This window comes from Danio aesculapii, chromosome 10 (assembly GCF_903798145.1).
Source record: "Danio aesculapii chromosome 10, fDanAes4.1, whole genome shotgun sequence".
NCBI lineage: Eukaryota > Metazoa > Chordata > Actinopteri > Cypriniformes > Danionidae > Danio > Danio aesculapii.
In genome coordinates, this window is record NC_079444.1 from 26,610,120 (window position 1) to 26,635,806 (window position 25,687).

General features: G+C 34.3%; 2 protein-coding genes across 6 annotated transcripts; both read left to right on the forward strand.

Moving 5' to 3' along the window:
* Positions 1-99: 99 nt before the first annotated feature.
* On the forward strand, positions 100-14,581 carry htatsf1 (HIV-1 Tat specific factor 1). The gene is made up of 10 exons (XM_056466603.1): positions 100-168; positions 1,565-1,729; positions 1,825-2,041; positions 2,166-2,213; positions 2,814-2,968; positions 3,146-3,309; positions 8,345-8,441; positions 10,267-10,356; positions 10,761-10,898; positions 14,107-14,581. The coding sequence occupies exons 2-10, from the start codon at positions 1,565-1,567 to the stop codon at positions 14,380-14,382; spliced, it is 1,350 nt and encodes a 449-aa protein (XP_056322578.1). The 5' UTR covers positions 100-168; the 3' UTR covers positions 14,383-14,581.
* Positions 14,582-14,675: 94 nt separating this feature from the next.
* On the forward strand, positions 14,676-25,000 carry si:ch73-52f15.5 (uncharacterized protein LOC100150557 homolog). 5 transcript variants are annotated; one of them, XM_056466607.1, is made up of 4 exons: positions 14,676-15,023; positions 17,256-17,440; positions 20,186-20,602; positions 24,267-25,000. In XM_056466607.1, the coding sequence occupies exons 2-4, from the start codon at positions 17,257-17,259 to the stop codon at positions 24,308-24,310; spliced, it is 645 nt and encodes a 214-aa protein (XP_056322582.1). In that variant the 5' UTR covers positions 14,676-15,023; position 17,256; the 3' UTR covers positions 24,311-25,000. The 5 variants fall into 5 exon arrangements, with proteins under 5 accessions (XP_056322582.1, XP_056322579.1, XP_056322584.1 ...); XM_056466604.1 differs by having other exon boundaries at positions 14,676-14,862; positions 17,252-17,440; XM_056466609.1 differs by having other exon boundaries at positions 14,676-14,862.
* The last annotated feature ends 687 nt before the right edge of the window (positions 25,001-25,687 follow it).

Consider the following 25,687-nt stretch of genomic DNA (forward strand, 5'->3'; position numbering starts at 1 on the left):
GTGGGTCTTAATGAAATGAGTTTGTTATAATAATACCGAGAGCGGAATCTTGGGGCGGAACTAAACATGTAACCACGACAGTTGCATTCCGGAAGACGCTTAGCGGTGGACTCGCGCGTTGCCCTCGGAAGTGCAACATTTATACGTTTTGGAGGTTCGCTGGAGAAGGTAGGTTGCCTTTTGATGTTATGTTTTTATTAATTATTTTAATTCTATGCAGTTTATGCTATATTAAGTCGAAACCATGACGTAATTGAAAGACGAAGACGGTAAACGAACGCGATCACTGATCAGTATAAGCGGATTGATGTCAGTTTACATCAGCCTCATTAACTGGACTGTAAGAGACGTGCTGTAGCTGAAAACCCTATGAATTCATAACACGAGTCTGCTACTTTATATAAATGTCTTAACGTATAATGTTATGTATTTGTAGTAGCCTCTGCCCCAAATATAGAAGTCATAATAAATTACCTCAAGTTATTTATTCCATTGTGATGCATCCGTTTACATTAGCATCTATTTAAAACAGTTTTTTTACGTTTAGCTTGCCTAGGTTGGCTGACAGTACATTTTGGTGAAGATTCAAAATGACATATGGTCAGAAAGATGTATCTAAACTGTAAAGTTGCTTGTATAACTCTATATTATAACTGGGCAAAATATTGTGTGTGTGTGTGTACCTCTTTATTTCATAATGTGTGTGTGCTCAGTTAATCTTTTGTTACGAAATTTGTGCTACTGTGGAGTGCAATCGGTGTCAAAAGTCATTAAATGAAACGCAATGAATCGTATGGAAGGCGATTGGGGCCAAAAGTCATTAAAAGAAATGCGTGCAATTAAATATTGTGAGAGCCATAGTTTGACCATGTCAAAATGCCAATAAACGCAACAGCCAATGAAATGGCTGAATTTAAGACCGTATTTGGAAATTATCAGGCATCATGTTACGCCGCGTATGCAAATATAGTTTCAAATGTAATGGCCTTAAGCAGGTATCGCTGCAGGCCGGAGACATCCAAGTGTGAGGGATTTTACTGCAAGTAAGCTGGATGACCTCCAAGTGGGAGGACTTATGCCGCAAGTGGACTGGGTTGCTGTAGGTGTAGTAGACCTGAAGAGAGCAAGGTTGGGGTGGGTGTAGACATTCATAAAACACAATAGGTTGGACTCTGTGTCATATAAAATGCATTAATAAAATGAAAACTACAGGTTTGTACAGCTGGCTTCGACCTCTGTTTATACCCTTCTCATTGGCCTAGTGGTTCGTGCATTGACACATGGCTCTCAGGTGCTCACAAAAACCCTAGTTCTATTCCCGTCTCAAGGTCCTATGTCGATACCTCCCCTCTCTCTGATCCCCACACTTTCCTGTCTATAGTCTCTACTGTCCTATCGATTAAAGATGAAAACCCTGGAAAAAAATGCTGTGACTTCAATGTTGTTGTCGCTTTGACAGGATCAAACTGCATACTCGCAACATCTAAATTCAGGAGTTTTATTTATTTTATATATTCTTATAATTAGTGTCTGTTAAGCTCATAATTTATCTTGGTTTGTATAGATGAGCAGGGACTCAGATGGTAATAAAGAGTTCCACGAGCAACTCCGGTTGCAGCAGCTGTATGAACAGAGGCAAGAGAATTCAGATGATCCCTACACATACGTCGATCCAGAAGACGGCACTGTGTATGACTGGGACCATGAAAAGAGAGCCTGGTTTCCAAAGGTCTCCTGTTCACAAACAAAATGATACATTAATGAATGAGCTGTTTTGAAAGCTGAGTTATGCATCGATTGATCGTGTTATTTGTTACTGTACAGATAAATGATGATTTCATCGCAGCATATCAAGCAAACTATGGATTCAATGAGGAAGGAGCCCCTGATCCGTCCACTGCAGCTAATTCTGCTGAATCCCTCCCTGCCAAACCAGAGGAGCCGAAGAAACCAGAAGAACCCACGAAACCGGTGGAAACGTCAGATCAGGGCAAAAATAAAGAGGGAGAGAAGAAAGGAGAGAAAAGAAAAGCAGATCCAAGTTAGATGCTATTTATGGTTTAATTTATGTCTATTTTATATATTTACTATATTATTACTATTATTTATTTATAAATTCGTTTTTTATTTAATGTAATTAACACATTCTGTATTTTTATTTACAGCTTGGTTTGAAGTTGAAAAAGAGAAAAACACAAATGTTTATGTGACAGGTAAATAATTTCTCATATGTTAGATTTAATAAGATTGTTAATATTATTAAGATATTGACGTTTAGTTATTATGTTGTGATAACTGGTCCCTCTAGTGACTCCCTCTAGTGGTCACATAAATCAATGCTTGGTTTAAATCAATAGTCTCAAACTCAATTCCCGGAGGGCCACAGCTCTGCATTGTTTAGCTCCAACCACTTCCAACTCAGACCTGCTTAATAGTCTCTAGTAGTCTTGAACATCTTGATTAGTTGGATCAGCAGTGTTTGATTAGGGTTGGAGAAAAACTGTGCAGAGCTTCGACCCTCCAGGAATCGAGTTTACGACATATGGTATAAATGAAGTGAAGTTTCTGCATGACTAGTTTCACTGAGTGGAATTACTAAAATAAAGCAAGATCCATTACACACATCATGAACTTAACTTTTTTTTATTTTTTAGAAAGATAAACACATGAATAGTATTTGATTGTAGTTCAAAATGTCTTGAGAGAATTTAGTTTTATATTACGAAAATCTTCAGTGATGAACCTAATAATACAATCTAAATTACAGTATTAGAAATTTAGAGCAATGTATTTCCACATGTGTGTTTTCCTAGGCCTTCCCCCAGACATCACTCCTGATGAGTTTGTGGAGGTGATGTCCAAATGTGGAATTGTCATGCGCGACCCCGTCACAGAGGAATATAAAATCAAAATCTACAAGGACAAGGACGGGAACCAAAAAGGAGATGGACTGTGCTGCTACTTAAAGGTTTGTCATTGTTTTTTTGTGTAATATTATATTTTATTTTCATTTAAAGTAATTAAATTGTCGGATTATTAATATCTGAGTAATATTTCTCATTAAAAATAATTCACACTTGCATGTATTCATATAATTTTTATTTGTAGACATGTTTATTTGATAATTTTGTTATTTGTCCTGAAGAAAGAGTCTGTCGCTCTAGCCAAGCAGCTCTTGGATGAGACAGAGATTCGGGGCTACCGGCTGCATGTGGAAGAAGCAAAATTTGAACTTAAAGGGCAATTTGATGCCAGCAAGAAGAAGAAAAAGAACAAAGAGTACCGCAAAAAACTCCAGCAGCAACAAAAGTAAGAACATGTTCAGACTTGTTTAGTCATATCTAACACACAGTGGAACCATGCTCTCCTTCATCACCATATTGCTGGCGTTTCTTGGGGGGGATGGGGTGTAATTTGCTATAAAAAAAAAAATAAAAAATTGTTTATTTAATTTTTTTTACTGAAATGTTCTGCTATGTGTGTTCTTGTCCTGGTACCTGCTACCTTGGCTTGTTGAGACCTGCTATGGACAATAAATATGACATTAAAACCTCCAGTAGGTGGCAGCAAGTCTGTATATTAAAGAGATAGTTCATCCAAAAATACCCTTTTACAAGATGTGATAAGCCTTTGGTGTCTCCACAACGTGTCTGTAAGTTTCAGCTAAAAAAACCATCACATAATTTATTATAGCCTTTAGAATATGCCCATTTTTTGTGTCTGAGGGCATAGTAGCTGTTTTTGTAGCCTGTGGCTTTAAATGTAAATGAGCTGCTTCTCCCCACCCACGTGTCTGCTTCTCCTGCGTTACATATAGATAAACAGCAGTCAGTAGCTATGTTTCCATCCAAACATGCAAATTAACTTTGTGCAAAACTGGATTATCACATAAAAGATGTGCGAATAAAGCAGCGTTTCCATCTACTGAGTCAGTGCGAACAAAATCGTCACTTGCTGATTATCTGGCACAAAATATCAACAGTTAAAAATAAAATTTGCTGCGGTAGAAGAAGCTGTGTGAATCTTTTCTTCATTTAATAAATGACTTTTAATCCTGACAGGCAGTGAGCGCGTGGTGGTGTTTGAAGGCATGAGATGCGGAGCACAGACGCTCTTGATTCTGGAGGTCCTTAATAATATAATAACACTAATACTGAAATGGTTAAGGCCTTTTAGAATGACCAAAACAACATTTCAGATGTTTTACAGTGTGCTCAGCCTGCTGGTTTGTCCATTCACACACATTTTTATTATCACATGGTCTCTTGTTTTCTTTGGTCGGTAAAAGTGTTTCCATCATAGTTTAAGCTCATATTTTCTTATCGAATAAAATGTTTTTCCAACTTCGTTATGTGCAAACGATTTTTATGCACATTTTCAAAGTTTTTGCACATCTTGTCGTTTCCATCAAAGTTTTTTTATGCGCATATCTAAAATGCGCATAAAAATAGCTGGTTGGAAACGTAGCTAGTGACAGACAGACTCGGATGAAGCAGAAATACAGCTCATTAGTCAAAAATACTAAGTACCGGTAGGTTTATTTCATGTATTTGTCGTGGAGTTTATTTAAGCCTTTCTCATATGATAAGTCTCACACGAATACCGTTTACAGTACACACACATATTAGCGTTTACTGACACCATGCGGCCATGGTGATTATAGTGGTTAAGAATTCATGGCGATTTTGCTCTCTATTACAAACATACTTTGTTTTAAACTTATAAAAATCACAGAGAGTTATATATAAATAAAAATATTAAAGTTAAATATTCAAAAGTTTAATCCCAGTTTATTCGCAAAAAAAGTTCTGTGGACATGTGTATACATGTTATTATAGAAACATGGCACCTGTCAATTCATTCGTTGGGCGGGGAAAACCACACTCCTACGTCACGTTGCGGTGGGCCTAAAAATCACTGGGATTTGGGTCCAATTTTAATGTCAGGAAATAAAAATAAAAAAAAGAGAGATTTGTTGGATTTATATCACTCCAATATAGTGTGGACACACTATACATACAGAAAGTTCTGTCCAAACAGCTTACAAAAGTTGATTTTCATCATAGGTGCCCTTTAACTTCCATATTAGGAAAAAACTGATATAGAAGTCAATGGTTACCGGTTTCCAACATTTTTCTGATTATCTTTTATGTTCAACAGAAAAAAAGACAATGTCTGGAAGTCAAAAGTGAATAAATGCTGACAAAAGGTTTGGGTGAACTATCCCTTTAATGAATAATTCATTAAATAATTCATTCAAATGATTCATTCAAAACAGCTGATTCATTTAGAAGCTAAGCAGCTGGCTGCTTTTATGGTTGAACGGATCATTGAATCATTGACTCAGACGATTTGTTCGAAAACAGATTCATTCAGAAACACTGCAGTGTTGCTCTGAGATGCACAAATGTTCTGTTCCAGCTTTGTTTTGAACTGTTTTCACTAGCAAAACAAGTCAGAGACACTGTTGTGTCTGAAATGTAACTCACTCCACTATATTTACTCCACTATACTCCACTATATATATATATATATTTATGTTTGTTGAAATGCTGTATAAAGTTCCTAATAAATTTACTCATCTACATTTTATCTCATCTTTTTATCAACTATCTTTTATCAACAAAAAAGTGAGTGACAACAATAACTAACTTGTACATCATGAAAACAACAATTACAATATATAAATATAGCCGCAAGCGGCGATTGACGGGGTTCGAGCATTTGGCAACCTAATTGCCATTAAGGCAACTTAGATGTAGAACAACCCAACATTTAAGGCTGACCCTGAAGAAATCCATGATGGAATGTAAGAAATGGCAAAATATAAAGCGTAAATGAATGAAGTGGTAACCTGGGACTAAATCAGCTTTTTAAATGCAATAACAGAGTTTATACCTTGTCAAGATGTGATTCAGAATGATCTTTAATGGAATTTTGGTGTCTTTGAACCAACATTATGAGGTCCTGCGCTGCCCTCCAGTGGTTTAAATTAGTAATGCATGTTCAGACACTTTATGGAAGCATATGAACACACACTCTGCTCTTTAGATAAATATATCAAGCTCATTTATGCACAAAGTTCAATTGATTTTCATAATTATTGCTTTAGACAGTCCAGACATTTGTACAACACTGGTTTTGTTGAAATTGAGAAAAAAAGCAGGGACTAGTTCCTAAAAGTAGCTAATAATGATAAATAATTAATGGATGGTTTGAGTTGCAGCAGTGGATTTAGTGCCAAAGAGATCAGAATGAGCAGGCCTGTCATACAATATGTCAGATCAAGTATATTTGCGAAAAGCTGTCTAAAATAAACACATATTCTGCTAATTATGGTCATATAGCAATGAAAATCAGTGTTTTTGAGACCCTTTCTACTGTTATAGCGCCACCTATTGACCTATCTTCACAAAATTTTGCATGCTTGTTGAGAATCACATGCCAGATGTGCATACCTGATTGCATGAAGTTTTGAGTTATTTTTATGCATTTACAGGCATGTAGGTCAATAAAGACACACCCCTTTTGTAAATGAGCCATTTATAGCTGCCTAAAGATGAAAGTGAACCTGCTTTCAATAACTATTGATCTGCACAGTTCAGAGATTCATACAACACTGGTTTCGTGGCGATTGAGCGAAAAACCAGGGACTAGTTTGTAAAAGTAGGTTTTTCATATATTAATTAATATTTAATGAACAGATTGAGTTACAGCAATGGTTTTACCGTCAGACTGTTCGGTATGAGCAGGCCTATCATATGATATGTATTTTGTGTGGCTGTGCAAAACTTTGTGTAACACAGCATGCCAAATTTCAAGCTGATTGGACTAACGGTTGTATGGTTAGAGTCTTTTTTATGTTTTTTAAGCCTTATAGCGCCACCTTGTGGCCAAAGTCCGCGAGTTTTACACGGTCACCTCAAATTGACCGTATACATGTGTGTACCAAGTTTGGTGAAGATATCTCAATCCGTTCAAAAGTTACAGCTACAATTAGCTTTTAGCTTACATTAGCATGTTACATTTTTGTGTACGGTTTCGCGTGAAATCAAAATTTCAACTTTCTTTCGATAACTTTTGCTATGCAGTGTCCAGAGAACATTTCTACACTGGTTTGGTTCAGATTGGACGAAAACCCTAGGACTAGTTCGCAAAAGTAGGTTTTTCATATATTAAATAATATTTAATGAACAGATTGAGTTACAGCAGTGGTTTTAGCGTCAGATTGTTCGGTATGAGCAGGCCTATCATATGATATGCATTTTGTGTGGCTGTGCAAAACTTTGTGTAATAACCAATCAATTACAACCTCAAAAAACACAAAAACGCCCCCTAGAGGCCAATTTCTTTCAAAATTCTTACAGACCTCTAGGACCATGAGTCGAACATGCCCACCGAGTTTCGTTCAGATCACGCATCGTTAACCTAGTTTAATGGCTGCTCAATCTTAATTGGCTAATGGCGGCCATGTTTTTTGAGATATGCCAATGTCCTTATAGTATGTCATGACACGTTGGACAAAGACACTGCATGCCAAATTTCAAGCTCATTGGACTAATGGTTGTATGGTTAGAGTCTTATTTATGTTTTTTAAGCCTTATAGCGCCACCATGTGGCCAAAGTTCGCGAGTTTTGCACGGTCACCTCAAATTAACCTTATACATGTGTGTACCAAGTTTGGTGAAGATATCTCAATCCGTTCAAAAGTTACAGCTAAAATTAGCTTTTAGCTTACATTAGCATGTTACATTTTTGTGTACGGTTTCGCGTGAAATCAAAATTTCAACTTTCTTTCGATAACTTTTGCTATTCAGTGTCCAGAGAACATTTCTACACTGGTTTGGTTCAGATTGAGCGAAAACCCTAGGACTAGTTCGCAAAAGTAGGTGTCGGACAAATCGCGGCGTAGCGCGAAAACGGTGCGTCCTAGAGAAAATCTGAGTGACTCCACTTTTGTTCGGGCTGACGCAAGGATTCCAAAAGTGTAAAGTTTTTGAGCCTACGACAAACGGTTTAGAAATGGCGGCCAAATTACAAAAAAATTTTTGTTTTAAGCGCTGTAGCGCCACCTATGGTCCGATTTGGACGAGCCTTTGGATCTGAGTAGCGGTGAGGAGTACTACAATCTGACCAAGTTTGAAGCTTATAGGCCTTACGGTTTGGCCTGGGCAATAGTGATTATGGCAGAAGTAAAATAATAATAATAATAATAAAAATCCTAACAAAAACAATAGGGTTTCAGCGCTTCGCGCTCGAACCCCTAATTAAAGACACTACTTAATGCTCATCCTGAAGATCACTGTAGACAATACTGACAGTTTTGCTGTTTTATTTTGATCAGGCAGCTGGATTGGAGGCCTGAGAAAAGTGGAGACGTGCGCAAAAGACACGAAAAGGTTGTCATCATCCAAAACATGTTTCATCCCAGTGACTTTGAGGTAAGAATTTACCTCGAAACACACCCATAAGAACATGCTGCAGGTGTTATTCAATAGAAGAATGTCTTGTTGGCAACACTTCACATCGAGTGCCAGATGAATGATAGAAATGCCTGACTAGAGATTCACCGCAGATGAAACCAGAATGTAGTTTTTAGAGCTCAGATGAAGCTCAGCCCTGCGCTGGTATTTCAGAAGTGCTGATTAATTGGAATAATGCTCTTGATTAGCGCTAGTTTAGCATCGCTGTGGCATTGTTTGTTTTCTCTTCACCGGTGTCAAGAGCTCAGGGCAGGTTTTTCTACATTCCCCAAGTAGGTGCAACTTTAGGGTCAGATCAGAGCAGGAATGAAGGTGTGGATCTGCAGTTGAAGTATCATAAGGTTTATTTACGATGTTAATTGCATTTAATGAATGAGATTAATGCCTTATTGGAAACTATGTTTGAGTTTTCTATGAAAAATATTGGCTTTAATTATTAGTGATATGACTGGTTTAGCCCTGAGGTAAACTACATAAACTGGTTAATGTTTTGTTTCTACACTATATGAATTAATGTAGAAAGAATTCACATGCATTATGAACATTTGTTATCGACTGCTTTCATTGGTCAATATTCAGTAATTTCATGATTGATTGAGTTTTTTTTTTAATTTTGTATTTTTATTTATTGGTTTATATTTTTATTTTATTTGTATTTAAATAATTCATTTTTATTTTTTTAAATAGTTTTATTTATTTATACATATCTGTTAATTTTTTTATAATATTCTAACATGTCTATATTGAATGATTGAGTTTTTTATTTTTTATTTATATTTTATTTATATTTCATTTAATTTATTGTATTTAAATAATTTGTTTTTGTTATTTTTAACAGTTTTATTTATACTTGTTAATTTTATATAATATTCCAATATATGTCTATATTTCATGATTGATTTTTTTTTATTTAGTATTTTTATTAGTTTTATTTATATTTTATTGTATTTAAATAATAATTTTTTAAAATAGTTTTATTTATTTATACATATTTATTTTGATAATATTCTAATATATGTCTATATTAAATTATTGATAGAATGATTGAGATTTTTATTTATTAGTTTATTTATATTTCATTTATTTCATTGTATTTAATTATTTTATTTAATATTTTTATTTATACATGTTTGTTTATTTTTATATAATATTCCAATATATGTATATATTTTATTATATGACTGATAGAATGATTGTTTTATTATTGAAATTTATAATTTTTTTTGTTTTATTTATATTTTATTATTTTATTTGTATTTAAATAGTTTTTTATTTAAATAGTTTTATTTATTTTTACATAATTATTTTACATGTCTATTTTAATATATGTCTATATTGAATGATTGAGTTTTCTTTATTACTTTTAATTTATTATTTATTGATTTATTTATATTTAATTTATTTTATTGTATTAAAAAAAGTTTTTTTTAAATAGTTTTATTTATTTATACATGTTTATAAATAATATTGTAATTTATGTCTATTTTCAAAATTTATTTATATTTTATATATTTATTTACGTAAATATATATATATATATATATATATATATATATATATATATATATATATATATATATAATTTTTTTTCTATTTTAAATTTAATTACATTTATTCATTTAGTAATTCAGTTTATTTACTTTTTAAAGTAAGTTTGTTTATTTTGTATGTTTAATTTAGTCAGAAATTTTAACAAAGTAAATTTAGACATTTAAAAAGTTACAATTAGTAAATGCAAACATTTGAAAACTAATGTGTTTAAAAGCTGCTTAATAATTTGCAGGAGGATCCTCTGGTCCTGAACGAGTACAGAGATGATCTGCGGACAGAATGTGAGAAATTTGGGCAAGTGAAGAAAGTGATCATTTTTGATGTAAGTCCTCTTTAACTCCTGCAACATATTGACTTTATTTTTTACATACGAGCGGGTGCAGCCATTGGAAATTCTGGCTTGAGACTTCCAGTCTCATACACTTTTATTGATTATTATATGTTAAAAACAGCTCGTTGTGCTGCTTCATCTTGCAAACTAATTTTTTCTTATTATATTAAATTCTACTTTTTATATATAGTCACAAACACATTTTCTTGTAGAGCGAGTAGTCTGACCATTTTCTGCTGTTTATTTTTCCTAGTCATTTCTCCCATAGGTAATTTCTCAGACGTACTAAAACAATCACAAAACCCAGTGCATTTCCATGTTGAAGAATAAGGTCAATACTGCTCATTTGAATGTGTCTTATTTACTCTGCTGTTTGCTTTCTGCATGGGCATCAGAGGCACCCTGATGGAGTGGCGTCAGTGGCTTTTAAGGAGCCCGAAGAGGCAGATGCGTGTCAGGTGGCTCTGAACGGACGCTGGTTTGGAGGGAGGAAACTCTCAGCTCTGCTGTGGGACGGCGTGACTGACTACCAGGTGAAACACTTGACCTCTTTGATTATTTTACTTAATATGATTTAGAAAAGGTATCTGGTCAGGAATTCGCTGAATCATGAGAACATGGGTGTTTCTTCAAAATGAATGCGGATTTGCTAAAACTGTTCCTGCAAAGTTATGTGGTTGTGGTTTAACATTGTCTAATAGTCAGCAGGGATTAAATGATGTCATCAGAAAAGGAATGTTATTGCAGTGTTAACAAAACAATTTTTTTTTTACTCATCCACAATTAGACCTCAGTGTTATGGAATTTAAAGGGATAGTTCACCCAAAGACTAACATTTCCTCACGGTTTTCTCCTATAAGTGGTTCTAAACTTGTATGAATTTATTTATTGTGTTAAAGACAAAAGATATCCTGAAGAATGTTGGAAAAAAAACAGGGTGTCTGCGGGGTCCTAAAAAGTCTTACATTTCAAAAACAACAATTTAGGCCTTAAAAGTCTTAAATTAACTGAAATATGGTGTTAAATCATTTTAAACCGGTCTTAATTTTATTTTTACAACCAACAATCCATTAAAAAAAAAAGTTTAACAAAAGTTACATTTATTAACTCTATTTACCAATTTGGTTTAATCTATCTTTCCTACAATAACTTTTGTTTATAAGTATGTGTTTGAATTTTAATGGGGCAAGTTAAAATATTTTCCACTGGCCATTGGATAAAACGCATACTGTGCGTTCACACCAAAGGCGGCGAGAGCATCAAAGGTCGTTCTACCCACCCTGGTGACAACGCTGTCTGCCTTCACAGCTCTGCCGGTGAGAGCGTCAAAATTTGCTACACTGATCTCGTATTTAAAGGGGCCGTTGCAGCATATCAGTTACAGTCCCACATAAAAACATGCTTTCTAGCTTGAAAATGTTGTTGATCAAATTCATTTAACTATGGAAGATCAAGTTATTGCATGTGGTGTGGCTTTGCTCCCCTTATTCATAATGGGTCCATGTCTGAAATATTCTGAAGCAGCAATACTGGCTTGCAGTGTCATTATAGTTAGCATGACATTGCCGCTTTTTAAAAGAAAAAATAACATTAGTGCACATTAACTCACCAGTAACTTTTTTTAATGTATGTCCCTGTAAGAAAACATCGTAAATAACTGGAAATTCAGTGACCGCAATAATCAAACCCTTGGGAACAACTGTGCTCAACCAAAGTTCACAGGACTGTATCATAGCTCATTACCGCTGCTCGACACTTACCAACGCTGGCTCTCATTGAAAATGAATGACCTCCGGCTACTTTGACACTCTCGCTGCTTTTGGTGTGAATGCACAGTTAGAGTTTTGCCCTATAAATCTGAAATTTCATTCATAATTGTCTTGAATTTGACTTTGAAACCTGCAGAAGCCCTGAAAAAGCAACCAAGAATTACTGTGCAAGTCACCGGCTGTTTTTTCCACCTTTCATATCTTTCTTTGTGTTCAAAAAGAACAACATTTTTGAAACAAGCGGAGGAGGAGAAATGATGGCTGAATAAAAATCTTTAGGTGGTCTAAAATTATTTTATTAAAACATGAATTAAATGAAAAATGTAAACATATTGTGTATATAAAAAAATTTGCATTTAAGTCATGAATGCATAACTAAAAATAAAAACTATATGGGCTTAAAAAAAAGATAGAAAACATTACTAAAAAGGTAATGAAATCACAAAGTACATGAATATTCACAATATTGATAACTTGATTGACTAAACAGTATTTTAGTCCTTTTAGAGTTTTCATACAGTATAAATGAAGCCTTTAATGCCTTTTATAATTTTGGATGTGGGTCCCTCACATGAGGATGATCATATTTGGGGTTTTGTGTCATCTAGAAGACTTAAGTGTCTTTGGGTTTAAATCCATCATCTAGTTGATGGATTTAATAAAAGTAGGCATCTACAAGTTTAAGTTCATTTTATATGTGGCTTATTTGTTTCTGAGATAAAACATTTCAGTTTATTATGGGCTTGTTCTTAATTTCTTTTTTTATTTGTTTTGTCTAGCAATATCAGGCAACATCAGGTTAAAATGTACCACGTTTCTTCTGATTTCTTGCAATTTGCATGCAGAAAATCTGATCTGTTATACGCCATTAAACATCAATAACAGCTAATTCATTATTAACAGCAGATCAGTTCACTCTTGTACACAACTGCGCAAAAAATGCATTTGTTCTTTTTTTAGTTAAGGTTGTCCTTCCTGTTAATTAATAAATCACGTGTGTACAGAACAGGATCAAAGGATCGTTCACTCAAAAAATGTAAACTGTCATCATTTACTCACCCTACACTTCTTCAAAACATGTTTGAGTACCATATTTCTGCTCAACACATAAGAAGAAATGTTGGAAACTGGTAGCCAATGATTTCCATAGTAAAACAAAACTACCCACGTTCAACACTAACATCATTTCCAACATTCTTCAAATTATCATATTTTGTGTTCAGCAGAAAAAAAGATGGTCTGTAAATGTAGTCTCAGGCCCCGTTTACACTGCCAGTTAAATGTGACCCAATTCTCATTTTTGGCTCATATGTGACACAGATTGGATCTGTTCTATGACCGTGTAAACACAAAAAAGCATGCATTTGGATATTCAGAGAATGGTTTCAGGCCTCCTTCACATGTGGAAATAAATCAGATATAAATTAGGTATGTGACAATGCGACTGTAAACAGGCAGATCGGATTTATTGAGGCATAACATTTTCGTACGTCATTTAACTTGCGACAGTGTGGGACTTCTCCGCGGTTTATTGACATAGAAGGATGAGCATGTGTGGAGACACTGACGTGGTAAACAACAACAGAGTAAACATGGAGGAGGTAAGTGGTCAGTGACCACAATTTGCTCCCACCAGACCTGAGATCTCTCTCGTACCAACAAATTCCTCTGAATGGTGGAGGACACCATATATAAACCATAGGCACAAGTTGCAATGATGGTCCTTTCCCTCCTCCTCCGCCTCAAAATCATTTTAAAGTTGGGCGAACTTCCCATATTTCGTAGAGCTAAAAGCAAGACGATTTCTTCTATCTTGGCTACTGTGGCGCAGATGCTAGAACCCGCCTTTACGCATGCGCGAAGTCGTAAATTGTATGGCAAGTGTAAACACAAATGATAAACTGACAGCTTAATTTAGCTGGGGTGGCCTGCTTTATTCTTCATTATCTCTTTTGTTTGTCTGGTTACCCAGATTGAGGAAACATCACGAGAGCGAGAAGAGAGGCTGAAAGGCTGGTCGTCTTTTCTGGGTGATGAAAAAGCATCTGGCGGAGCTAAAGCTAACTCCACGAAAACAGACGAACAACAGAATTCCAGCACACAAGAAGCAGCAGCAGAACAGACCAAGCAGGAGCCACATGTAAACGAAAGCAGCGCAAAACCACAGGAGGAGAAAAACGAGGAAGGAGGAGGAGGAATGGCATCAACTGATAGCAGTTTAGCAGGAAGTGATGATGAAGATGCGTAACTTCTTTAATGTCTCTCACTCAAACATCTCAACACCAATATGCAGTGTTTTCATTTTAACCGCTTGTTATTGAATCACATCATATCCTAATTTGACTGTAAATAATAATCTGTGATCCGTTTTTCTCTCACTTCCCCGTGTTATGATGCGTGTCTGATCCATTTGAACTTCTGTCAATATAGTTTTATAGTAAAAATCATATGTCGTGACCTCATTATTGTTTCTTGCTTTCATGAAAAAACAAACAACATATTTTCCCTCATAAAACAGAAAACGAGCTGAGTTTCCTTATGAAGCATAGTAAGCTTTAAGCCTAATGACAGCTGTGATGTTATCTGTTTGAGACGACCTTGCTCAACTCGCTAGGGTGCATTTTTGAGTGCACATGTAAGGAAGCGCACAACCTCTATGTAATATCACATTCGTTTTGTTTTAGTGTGATCGCTGGCTGGATGTGTGCTGGATTCAGTTCGGTAAGAAGTATGTTGGAATCTTTGTTTTTGTGAATACTGTTAAAAGTCTTGTTTTAGAGGAGAAGTGGGAACAGCTAGTTCACATTTATTCCTGTATTTTAAGAGTTTTTTGGGGCTACGCTTTTTTTACGGGTCCGTTTTTAGCTGGAGCTTACTTCTATGCAGCAGGTGATGTTATTTGTTTTTTTATATATATTTCTTCATGGATTTGAAGCACTAGATTTTTATTTTGTTTTGTGGTTTTACACTGCAGAATTGTGTAATATTGATTTTGTTTTTAAATATTAATAAACTGCACTGTGCCGTGTCAAACTACATACATTTTAAAATGCGCTTAAAATCTATATTTTTTTAAAGGAATATTTGAAAAATGTTTTAGTAAAATTTGTAAAATGTATATTTTGCTCTTCAAATATACACTACTGGTCAAAAGTTTGGGGTCAGTTTTTTTATTCATTTTAATTAATTAATTAAGATTAATCTGCTCATCAAGGCGACATTTATTAAATGTAAAAAAATGGTTAAATTGTTAAATATTTATTATCCAGTCATTGCTTTTATTACCATTACCATTAATAATAATAAATAGTGATGTCTGAAGAATCATGTGACTCTGAAGACTGGAGTAATGAAGCTGAAAATTCATCATTAAAATCACTGGAATAAATTATTAAATTAAACTATAAACTACTTTTGAACAGTTATTTTATAGTGCAACATTTCAACATTGCCTTGGCTTTTATTTTAAAACATTTAAAAATCCTAGCCTTTGACCGGTAGTGTACATTTATTTATATATATATATATATATATATATATATATATATATATATATATATATATATATATATATATATACACACATTACATTAAATATACATTATAATTTATAGATACTAATTTGATGCTCAAGAAACATTTCATGTATAAATATATAAATTGGTAGTGCTACTCAACATTTGAACAAACATTTGAAATCTGAATAGTAACATTAAGCTAAACATTTATTTAAAGTCACTTTTGATCAGTGTGATGAGTTAAAGAGATGAAATGTACAAAATGTACTATTTAATCTGAATAAGCATGGGCCAGTATATATTTTTAATCACTGTATGGTGGTATTGTGATTACTGCTCTCAGAAATACTGCTCTCAACTTTTTTTTCCTATTGAACACAAGATATTATATTGTAAGAAACATTTAAAGTACAGTAAACATGTCAGGCTAAATAATTAAAATAAGTCATTGACCTGCTATCTTAATTAGTTTAAAAGTTAGATATAAAGCAAGTAAGCCACTGCACTGTTCAGGTGCATATAGCACATAGGATGCACATAGCAGTTTAGGATGTTGGTTTATAAGCGATTTGTTTCTCAAATGTTTACTGAATCATGTGCTGACGAGTAGCTTTTGATGTGGAGGGTCCTTTTCTGCTGGAGATACTGTTAGGAGCATAACGTTTTTTGTGGTTTTAAAAACTTGACTTTTCCAAACCGCGGTAAACCTTGAAAACGGTTATCGTCCCAGCCAATTCCTGAGGTGGTTCCAAACCTTAACGATTTTCTGCTGTTAAACACAAAGGAAAAGCTATAATTTGAAGAAAGCTGAAAACCTGTAACCACTGACATCCATAGTTGGAACAACAAATACTATGGAAGTCAATGCTTACAGATTTCGAGCCTTCTTCGAAATATATTCTAGAAAGAAACACAAAAAGGTTTTAAACAAATAAAGTGTGAGTATGATGACAGACTTCATTTTTGCGTGAACTGTCCCACGTCATTAACTATTTAAGAAATCTCATGACCACAAACCTTTGAATTGAAGTATATGTTAGTGTCATCTGTTAAACACAACGGAATATAATTTGAAGAAAGCTGAATATGACATCCAGGAAAAACAAATACCATGGAAGTCAATAGTTACATGTTTCCAGCTTTCTTCAAAATACATTTTAGAGAGAAACCCAAAAAGGTTTGAGTAAGGACAGAATTTTCATTTTTGGGTGAACTATCCCTTTAAGTCATTAACTGTTTAATAAATCTATTGACCACAAACCTTTGAATTGAAGTATCAACGTGCAGTGGATAACTTCTATTCTGTCACATTTGCGTAACCATGTTTTTTTAATTTCGTATTAATTACCGCTTGTTTAACACACCCTACCACAGTTTTACTACTAATACCATAGTTAAACTACGGTTAGTGTAGAAAACCGCAGTGAATATGTAGATGTGGAGTATGTCTGTTTTTTTAGTTGCAGTATAATCGTGGTTAATTTTCGAAAGGGGAATCAAACTTTAAATGGCGGAACGGTTTCTGTGCACGCGTTTACACGAGAAACACAACTGTCCCCGTTTTGTATAATAATACCTCATTTATGTTGTATCCTTGAGTCAGGATGATGGAGAACAGAGTGTTAGAGCGCTCAGGAGAGAGTAAAGATCCTCCACAACTCTTCACATACTATCAGGGCGACATCAACACTGCGGTGGACGAGCACTTCTTCCGCGCGCTCAACAAAGCCACCATACCGAAAGACCTCAGCATTAAAGCCAAAGACAGCAGCAGGACTCCCAGATCCGGTACGATGACATCTTTATATCCAAACATATACATTTATAACTAAGTCCCTTTAAGTGTAGTTAATAGTCTTTGTTTATAATTCCCTCCTATTCATCAACATCAAGGGCTTTCAGGACTTAAATCCACATACTCTAACTAGTTTTGTTTTGTTTTTCGTTTTAATGAAGAATTATTTATTAAATATGAGCTAATGTGCATAAATGTCTTCTACCAAAACTTGGATAAAGTCGTATTCAAATTCTTCTTTTAGTTTTTACTCCATAACAACAGATAAAAGAAATGTAAAAAAAATTGCCTAACTATCGATTTTTTTATCAAGCAAGTTTATATAATATGTATGAATATACCTCTAAAAACTACAGAAGATATGTATGAGCAGCTGAACCCTAATGAAAAAATACTATAGTTATTTATAGTAAATACTATGTTTTTGAACCATAATAACATGTAGGCCTATTATATCCTATAATAGACACTATATTATAGTGTTTACAAGACTTTGCTAATTAATGCTGCAGCAGTGTGTAGACTTAATAGTAAATGGATAAACTAATGATTACTATAGTATATTTTGTTTTTTCCTACACCAAACTGTGTATATTACTATAGTTATTGTATTACAGTAGATTAATACAAGTACTTTATTATGTTATGATAAAAAATAATAAATAAATAAATAAAAATGTACTATTTACTTCAAATTACGATAATATAAATTCATGTGGGAAGGGGAAATTTATGACCCAATAGGCCTACACACTAAAAAACAAAAAACGAGACAATTATTTGGATTTACTAAATGTTTTTAAGGTAAGTGGTTGCAAACATTTTATATAGGGCTAGATTTAGAACAAGTTTTTTATTAAATTTAATGTTCAACTTAATTTATTTAAATTCAGCACCATATAAATTGTTTGCAACCACATACCTTAAAAACATTAATAAATCTAATTTATATATTTTTTGTGCCGGTGAAAAATCTAATTTTGAGAAAACTGAACATAAAAAAGATATATGTATTGTGTGATACAAACAAAAATTATAAAAATAAAAATAGAAAGTTAAGCTACACTGTAAAAAATATCTGTAAATTGACAGTTTTCCATATTTTGTGATTTCTTTTCCACTTATTTAGGCTTTAGAATTGCATTATGGGACCTTGATCTTTCTTCCAACAACTTTTAACCTTGAAAAGTTTGAAAAAAGTGACTTATACGAATATTTTTAACAGTTTGAAGTGATATATTGTCTGGGTTGGTATTGTATATTATGGCTTGCAGGAGTTATTTGCTATAATTGGAATAAAAGAAAGAAATTCTGTCACTTGCTGTTGGTAGCAATACAATATGAGTTCTAACAGATAAACAATACAACAAACAAACAAAAAATAAATAAAGACAAATAAATAATAGTATAAAAACAGATTATAGGCAATAGTCATGGTACTTTTACTTAAGTAAGATTTTTCAGTACTCTTTCCACCACTGCATTTTTTTACAGTTTAAAGGGCACCTATGGTAAAAAATCTACTTTTCAAGCTGTTTGGACAGACATATGTGCATGTATGGTGTATAGACTGTCATGTTTGGGTGATATAAGCACACCCAGTGCTTTTTTTTAAATTTAACAACATAAAAAACGGTGGACCAATTAGAGCGGTTTTCAAACCGACCGCAACTTTATTTAGTAGAGCGGTCCCCCCGCCCACCAATATTGATTGACAGGCGCGTCATCATATCCTCAGTTTGTTGATTCACGTCCGCCATTTTCAGTGTGAGTCGAAGCAATATCACTAAAGGAACACCCTAGCTCTATTTTTAGATGCAAGGCTCATTGGGCTCAACACAAGATCAATATTCTCCACATTATCGCTCTTATCGGAATTATTGGTTGTATCTTTAGGTAGGTTTGCAAACATGTGTACTTCTCATCGAGTCTACCTTATACTTCAGCCGTTTGCATTTCTCGCGATCCCAGAAGCTCCCTGTGATCTTAACTAGCATGCGTTTTAGAATTCTAAACATAGGTTTCTATCAGGGTACACTCAAGTTGACGGCTGGGCGCCGCGGACCGCTGCAGAAACCTATGTTTAGAATTCAAAAATGCGTAGCGCGACGATTCGGGACACTTCATGTTTCTGCCGCGCTACAGAGAGTGTCTGGTGTGTCGTGTCGCGGCTTCGAGCGGCACATCCGGTGCCTCAGTCAAAGTTAATTCAGTGTGCGTGGTTATTAGTTTCTGTGTACAAGCTCGGCACTTGAAACTAGCACACAGTTGGCTGTAAAACTGTACAAAGACACAAATGATCTTGTACTCTCTGCTTGGTCTGTGTCAGAGTCTTACATGTACGACTGAATGCTCAACCTCTCACTCCAGCTCGTTCTCGCAGTCTGCCTGTCTGACTCTGTTGCAAATGCAGAGCGGGTGAGCTCATGGCCCCACCCCCTTGTTACGTTGGTGGGAAGCCGAAACTAATTTACATGTGAAGCAACACACCCATAAATCAGCGGACTGTGGACACGCCCCCAACATGACACTTTTTAACACATTATAATAAAAAAATCTGAATTGTGTTTTAAACTGAACCTAAACTGGCACACTCAGAAGAACCATAATATTAATATTAAATCATAAAAAACAGGTAAACTATGTGCCCTTTAAAACACTTAAAATTGCATTTTGGATGTTTGCTTGCCATTAGACTGAAAAATGCTCAACATGTGCTTTTATATTTATAATCCCAGATATCCCCTCATCATCTTCATCATCACCATGGGCTATGTCATGGTCTAAACCCAGCACACACTCTTCCTCAAAACTGACCCCCCTCACCTCCATGGAAACCCCATCTCCATCTCAGGGAGTTATCGTGAACCCCTCGGGACTTTCATCATCGTCGTCCTCTTCATCATCTTCATCTTCATCACTGTGGCCCTGCGCACCCAGACAGAGCTCATCAGCTTTTGAACTGCCTCAGATCCTCTACCAGCAGCAGGCGAGCGGCGAGAGCAGCGCCAGCTCTTACCTCAATCTCCTGCAGATGGAGCGGCCCGCAGGGGGCATCATGATCTCACCCTTCTCCAAATCAGACACCAGACCTGAGTGGAACTCTGGGACAGCTTTTAAAGATGTGTCTGGAAGCAGAATCAGCCTCGATTCAGGTATTGCAGCTTATGGCGTTGATATAGCTGTCTGATTGTTTTGCCACAATCAATGTTTTAAAATCTATAACCTAATAGTTGTCACTGAATTTGTCCAGTTGAGTGATTACATTAATAATTGTAAAAATGTTTTAACACACAAAATATTTTTTATTATTCAAATAAGGCTTTAATTAAATATGCGCTAATTTGCATAAGCATCTAATACATAATTGAGTATTGGAAGTCAGGTTCAAATGGTGTTTGTTTTACATTAAGGTCAAAGGGTAACTATCTCCTCTAATAACCTGTTTTAGCCAGAAACATAAATATATTTTCACATTTTTTGTGCAATTAGATGTTGTGTAATCAAGAAAATTGTGTATGAATATAGATATGTTGAAATAAATAAGAAATCTGCGGACACAAATTGATAAAGTGCTATAAAAGAAACACAAGTGCATTGTGGATGACTTCTTTCTATTAGACTGAAAAAAAAAACCTTGAAGAAACTTTTAAAACTCCATCAAGTGCAAAATTTCATCACCAAAGAATCACACAAAAAAGCAAATAGAGACTGCAACTTACAGTAAAATTAATTTTGAAGTCCTCTAAAGATAGTTTGATTTTGTTTGAGACATTTTGTTGTGAAATGGAAGACTAAAAAGTAGCTTTGGCTAATGTACGGCAAACAGCATTACATATGGAAAACTGCAAAAAATTCTCAGAAATTTTCTCTGATTAACTGACAAACCTTTAAAGACAGACCTTTAATGAGCTCAGACCCACCAAGCAATTTTGTGTTTAGACATCTAATAGACATCTAAACGTAGATGGCTTGGCTAAAGCAAGGCTAAATTTGGGCTGTCAGTGAAAATCTAATAGACATCCAAGAATAGACCAAAAGTCATCTAGACTAGGCTAGTCCTCAAATACCGATTAGACCAGGGGTGTCCAAACTCAGTCCTGGAGGGCCGGTGTCCTGCAGATTTTAGCTCCAACTTGCCTCAACACACCTGCACGGATGTTTCTAGAAAGCCTAGTAAGTGCTTGATTAGCTAGCCCAGGTGTGTCTGATTAGGGTTGGAACTAAACTTTGCAGGACACCGGCCCTCCAGGACCGAGCTTGGACATGCCTGGATTAGACAGACTTCACATATGCAGTCGTTTGTTTGTTTGTTTTTTGTATATGATTTTGGGCTTTTCTTTTATGTCTATTAGATGTTCAATGACAGCTCAAATTTAGCCTTGTTTTAACGGCCCCGTCTATGTTTAGACATTTATTAGACATCTATCAGACTTCTTTTTAAAACAAAAACTGCTTTCTGTGGAGTTTGTTTACCAGTTTTATATGCTTTTACTGAATGCATCTGTGGGCAGTAATTCAAAATCTATAATTCCCATGATGCTGTACAGACAAATTCCACCAATCAGAGAGTAGCACAGTGCAAAGTGCACTAAAAATCTCTTTAGTTCGACCCACTGCCACAAAAAACTTCATGTATACGTTTTGTAATTAACTTGAAATAAATTGTTCCTGCAGATATAAATGAATAGTTAAATTAATAGTTTCATATTTCTTAGATGTTTTTATTTTGATTTTCATTCAAATGGCTGAATGGACCCTTTTCCCAAGCCTGTTATGATGCATTTAACGGTCATCAGCATCTTATATCCTTGAAAGTTTTTAATATTTTTAATCTTAAAAAAATGTATGAACATTTCTATGTATTTATGTATGTAGTATATCATCTTTGCTTCAAATTATAAAAAACAAATTACTGCTTGTGCGAGGCGTTTCTAATGCAGCATCTATAAGACAGGACAGCAAATTTGAAGTTATTCTCTCCTCTGGCTGCCGTCATCAGTCTTACACAATTTTTTTCCTTTTCCTGAAAGTCTTTATAACATCATCATCATCATCAAAAGTTTTTCTTTTATTATTTCTGCAAATAAGATTGTAAAAAAAACTGTTGTATTCTCCCATTCACTGCTCTCTAAGTTTTCCCAACTATGACGACTTACGCTACTGAGAAACCCAGAAATGTGAAAAGGGTCTATAAACATCTAAGAATAGACCAAAAGAGCATCTAGACTAGACTAGTCCTCAAAGACAGATTAGACAGACTTCCTATATGTAGTTTGTTTTTTTGTATTTGATGACTAGTCTAGTTTTGGGCTTTTCTTCGATGTCTATTAGATGTTCACTGACAGCTCAAATCTAGCCTTGTTTTAACGACTATCTATCTATTATCTGATCTATTAGACTTCTTTGAAAAACAAAAAAATGCTTGCTGGAGAGTTTGTTAATCGATTTTATATGCTTTTACTGAACACATCTATTGCCATTAATTCAATAACTAAAATTCCCATGATGCTTGACAGAAAATTTCATTAATTACAATTAATGCAATTATAATTAATGCAAAGTGCACCAAAAATCTCTTTAGTTCGACCCACTGCTGCTAAACACTTCAAATATACATTTTGTAATTAACATAAAATAAATTGCTTCTGCAGATATAGCCAACAACTTTAAATAAATAGTTTTATATTTCTTAGATGTTTTATTTTGTTTTTTCATTCAAATGGCTGCATTGTAGTTCTTTCCCTCATTAAAGTACACTGATTTCCATCTACTTATTTATATCAAATCAAAGTTTGTACTGTTGTGATTCTTCTCAGAGCTGATTGATTTGGTTCAAGGCCTATAATTATTGGAAGCCGATTTCCTCCACGTAAGACAAAAATATTACTTAGCAAGTCAGAATTATGACTTAAAAAGTCAAAATTTTGAGATAAATGACAAAATTATTACTTAAATTCAAAATGATGACTTAGTCAAAATATGACATAAATCTAAATTATGAGTTAAAAAGACATGACATGTTTTATGTACAGGGGAGTTTTTATCCTTTGGGGGCTTTATATTATATTAAACCTTTCTAAAGTGACAATTAAGTGATGGTAAAGTGAAATAAATCAATTCCTTCCATATATAATGCTTCAATGAGGTATTTTTAAAAAATCCCTATAGGGAAAATGAATGGGAAAACTACTTAAAATACAATGTGATGATTGACCATCAGAATGAAGTATTCCATACACTGTAAAACCCAAAAAGTAAAGGTAACTTAAGCCATTTGAGAAAACCGGTTGCAACAAACCATTTAAGTTTAAAAACTAATCCTAATGAGTACTGTTAACTTAATCCATTTGAACAAATGAAGCAATTTGAGCACAGTAAAACCCAATAAATGAAGAGAACTTAAACCAACTGACTACTGTAAAACTCAATAAGTTAAGGCAACTCAAACCGTTTGAGGAAACCGATTGCAACAAATCATTTGAGTTAAAAAACTAACCTATATGAGTACTGTGAACTTACTCCATTTAAGTTGAAGTAATGAGGTATTTAATTAACTCACCTTCAACACTGAGTTCAAAACACTTTTCAAATGAGTAAAATTAACTTTCAGTAAATTTTGAGTTAACTACACTCATTTCATTTGATAAAGTTAACTGTTGGATTTTACAGTGTAGCACATGAAATAAATCTCATTAGGATGCATTATATTAGCTCATTATCCCTACTTCCATTTTACATATAGTACATTATATAGTATGTTGTATTTATATTCATTGTTTATAGATTATTTACTTGCGATCATCTTGTGTTTTCCAGGTTTGCCTGTCTCAGAAATCAATAAGGATTTGTACTGGTATTGAAGAAGTGATTTCTGGCTCTGATGAAAATACATATTCAGCAGCACAAGACTGGTCTGTTTACATGATTATGTAAGAAGGCTGTGTTTTTGACCATCTGTGACTCAAACATTATATTCACAGTGTCAGACATTCCTCTGAGATGAGCAGCATTTAATCGCTTCTTTCAGCTGTGAATGTGTGAATAAACTTGCATTAATAATACATAAACAAGAAAACCTGATTGGAAACGACGCACTTCTCTTAGATGTCTAATTAGTGACTTAGAAAGTAAATTCTATTTATATGATTTGCAGTACAATATTGTTTATCAGACTTTCTTTTGTAAGTATTCTGCGTTTTGAAAGTTGTATTCTACTTTTCGTAATGCAAAAGCTATATTGAATATAGTAACTGAAGGGAAACTTTCTCCTTGAACACTTCCTCATACATTACCTCGAGGCATAAAATAACTTTAAAACCCCATTTTCAAGTATGTTGACTCTTGAAATGAGATGGAGTGGTAGAAGTCAGCTGACAAAAACAAAGCAAAAATAAATTTCTCTGAAACTGTACAATTTGTACTGAAGTTCCTCGTCTCTACAAACCTATTTTCCTCAAAGCAGTGATGTCACAATCCCTCGCTTTTGATAGATGATTACAACAAAACAGCTCTGAACAATTGTGATGTATAAACGCAATTATTTTCAGTAATTGTGTAGTCTGTTTTCATTTTCGGACAGGTGACTGTTTTATCAATAAATCCCACATTATTCCATTTTACACACACACAGATCCGTTTTGTAATTTAATTTTCAGCAATTATTATTTTCATTTTTTTCCATACATTGCTGTTTTGTTAAATCTACATTACCAGACAAAAGTTCGGAGACATTAAGATTGATTATAGATTTTAAAAGCAGTTTTACGATGCTACATTTATTTGTGCAAAGGGGACCTATTATGCAAAAATCACTTTTATACAGGGTTTAAACACAGTTGTGTGGCAGCAGTGTGTGAATATATCCAGCCTCTAATGGTAAAAATTAATTAATTTTATTTTCACATTCATTAATTCTAATCACACTTCATAAAAACAGAAATGCTCAGAAAGACTTTGATTGACATTCTCCCTTTGTCATAGGAGGGGGAAAGCCCCGCCCATTTGTGGAAATCTCTCCCCATTACCATAGACAGCCCTGAGTAAGAAGCAGCCATCCGTCATAAGAGTTTTTAGTCTGCCAATATGGTGACACACAGGCGTTTATAGCTGCACCCTCTTTTGATAAGAGGGGTCATTTGTCATTTGAATTTAAAGCGACAAAACCTGAATCCAAAAACCTGACAAAATTTGGATCAAAACCTGAAAGGGGCAGTTTCAAAAAGGTATAAAAAGTTATT

Bases quoted from the DNA above. Each gene is read 5' to 3' on its own strand.
- htatsf1 (XM_056466603.1), top strand. From the start codon at position 1,565: ATGAGCAGGGACTCAGATGGTAATAAAGAGTTCCACGAGCAACTCCGG. The intron at 1,730-1,824 runs GTCTCCTGTTCA...GTTACTGTACAG, and splicing joins AGAGAGCCTGGTTTCCAAAG to ATAAATGATGATTTCATCGC. The intron at 2,214-2,813 runs GTAAATAATTTC...GTGTTTTCCTAG, and splicing joins CACAAATGTTTATGTGACAG to GCCTTCCCCCAGACATCACT.
- si:ch73-52f15.5 (XM_056466604.1), top strand. From the start codon at position 14,835: ATGTGTGCTGGATTCAGTTCGGTAAGAA. The intron at 14,863-17,251 runs GTATGTTGGAAT...TGTATCCTTGAG, and splicing joins TGGATTCAGTTCGGTAAGAA to TCAGGATGATGGAGAACAGA. The intron at 17,441-20,185 runs GTACGATGACAT...TTATAATCCCAG, and splicing joins CAGCAGGACTCCCAGATCCG to ATATCCCCTCATCATCTTCA.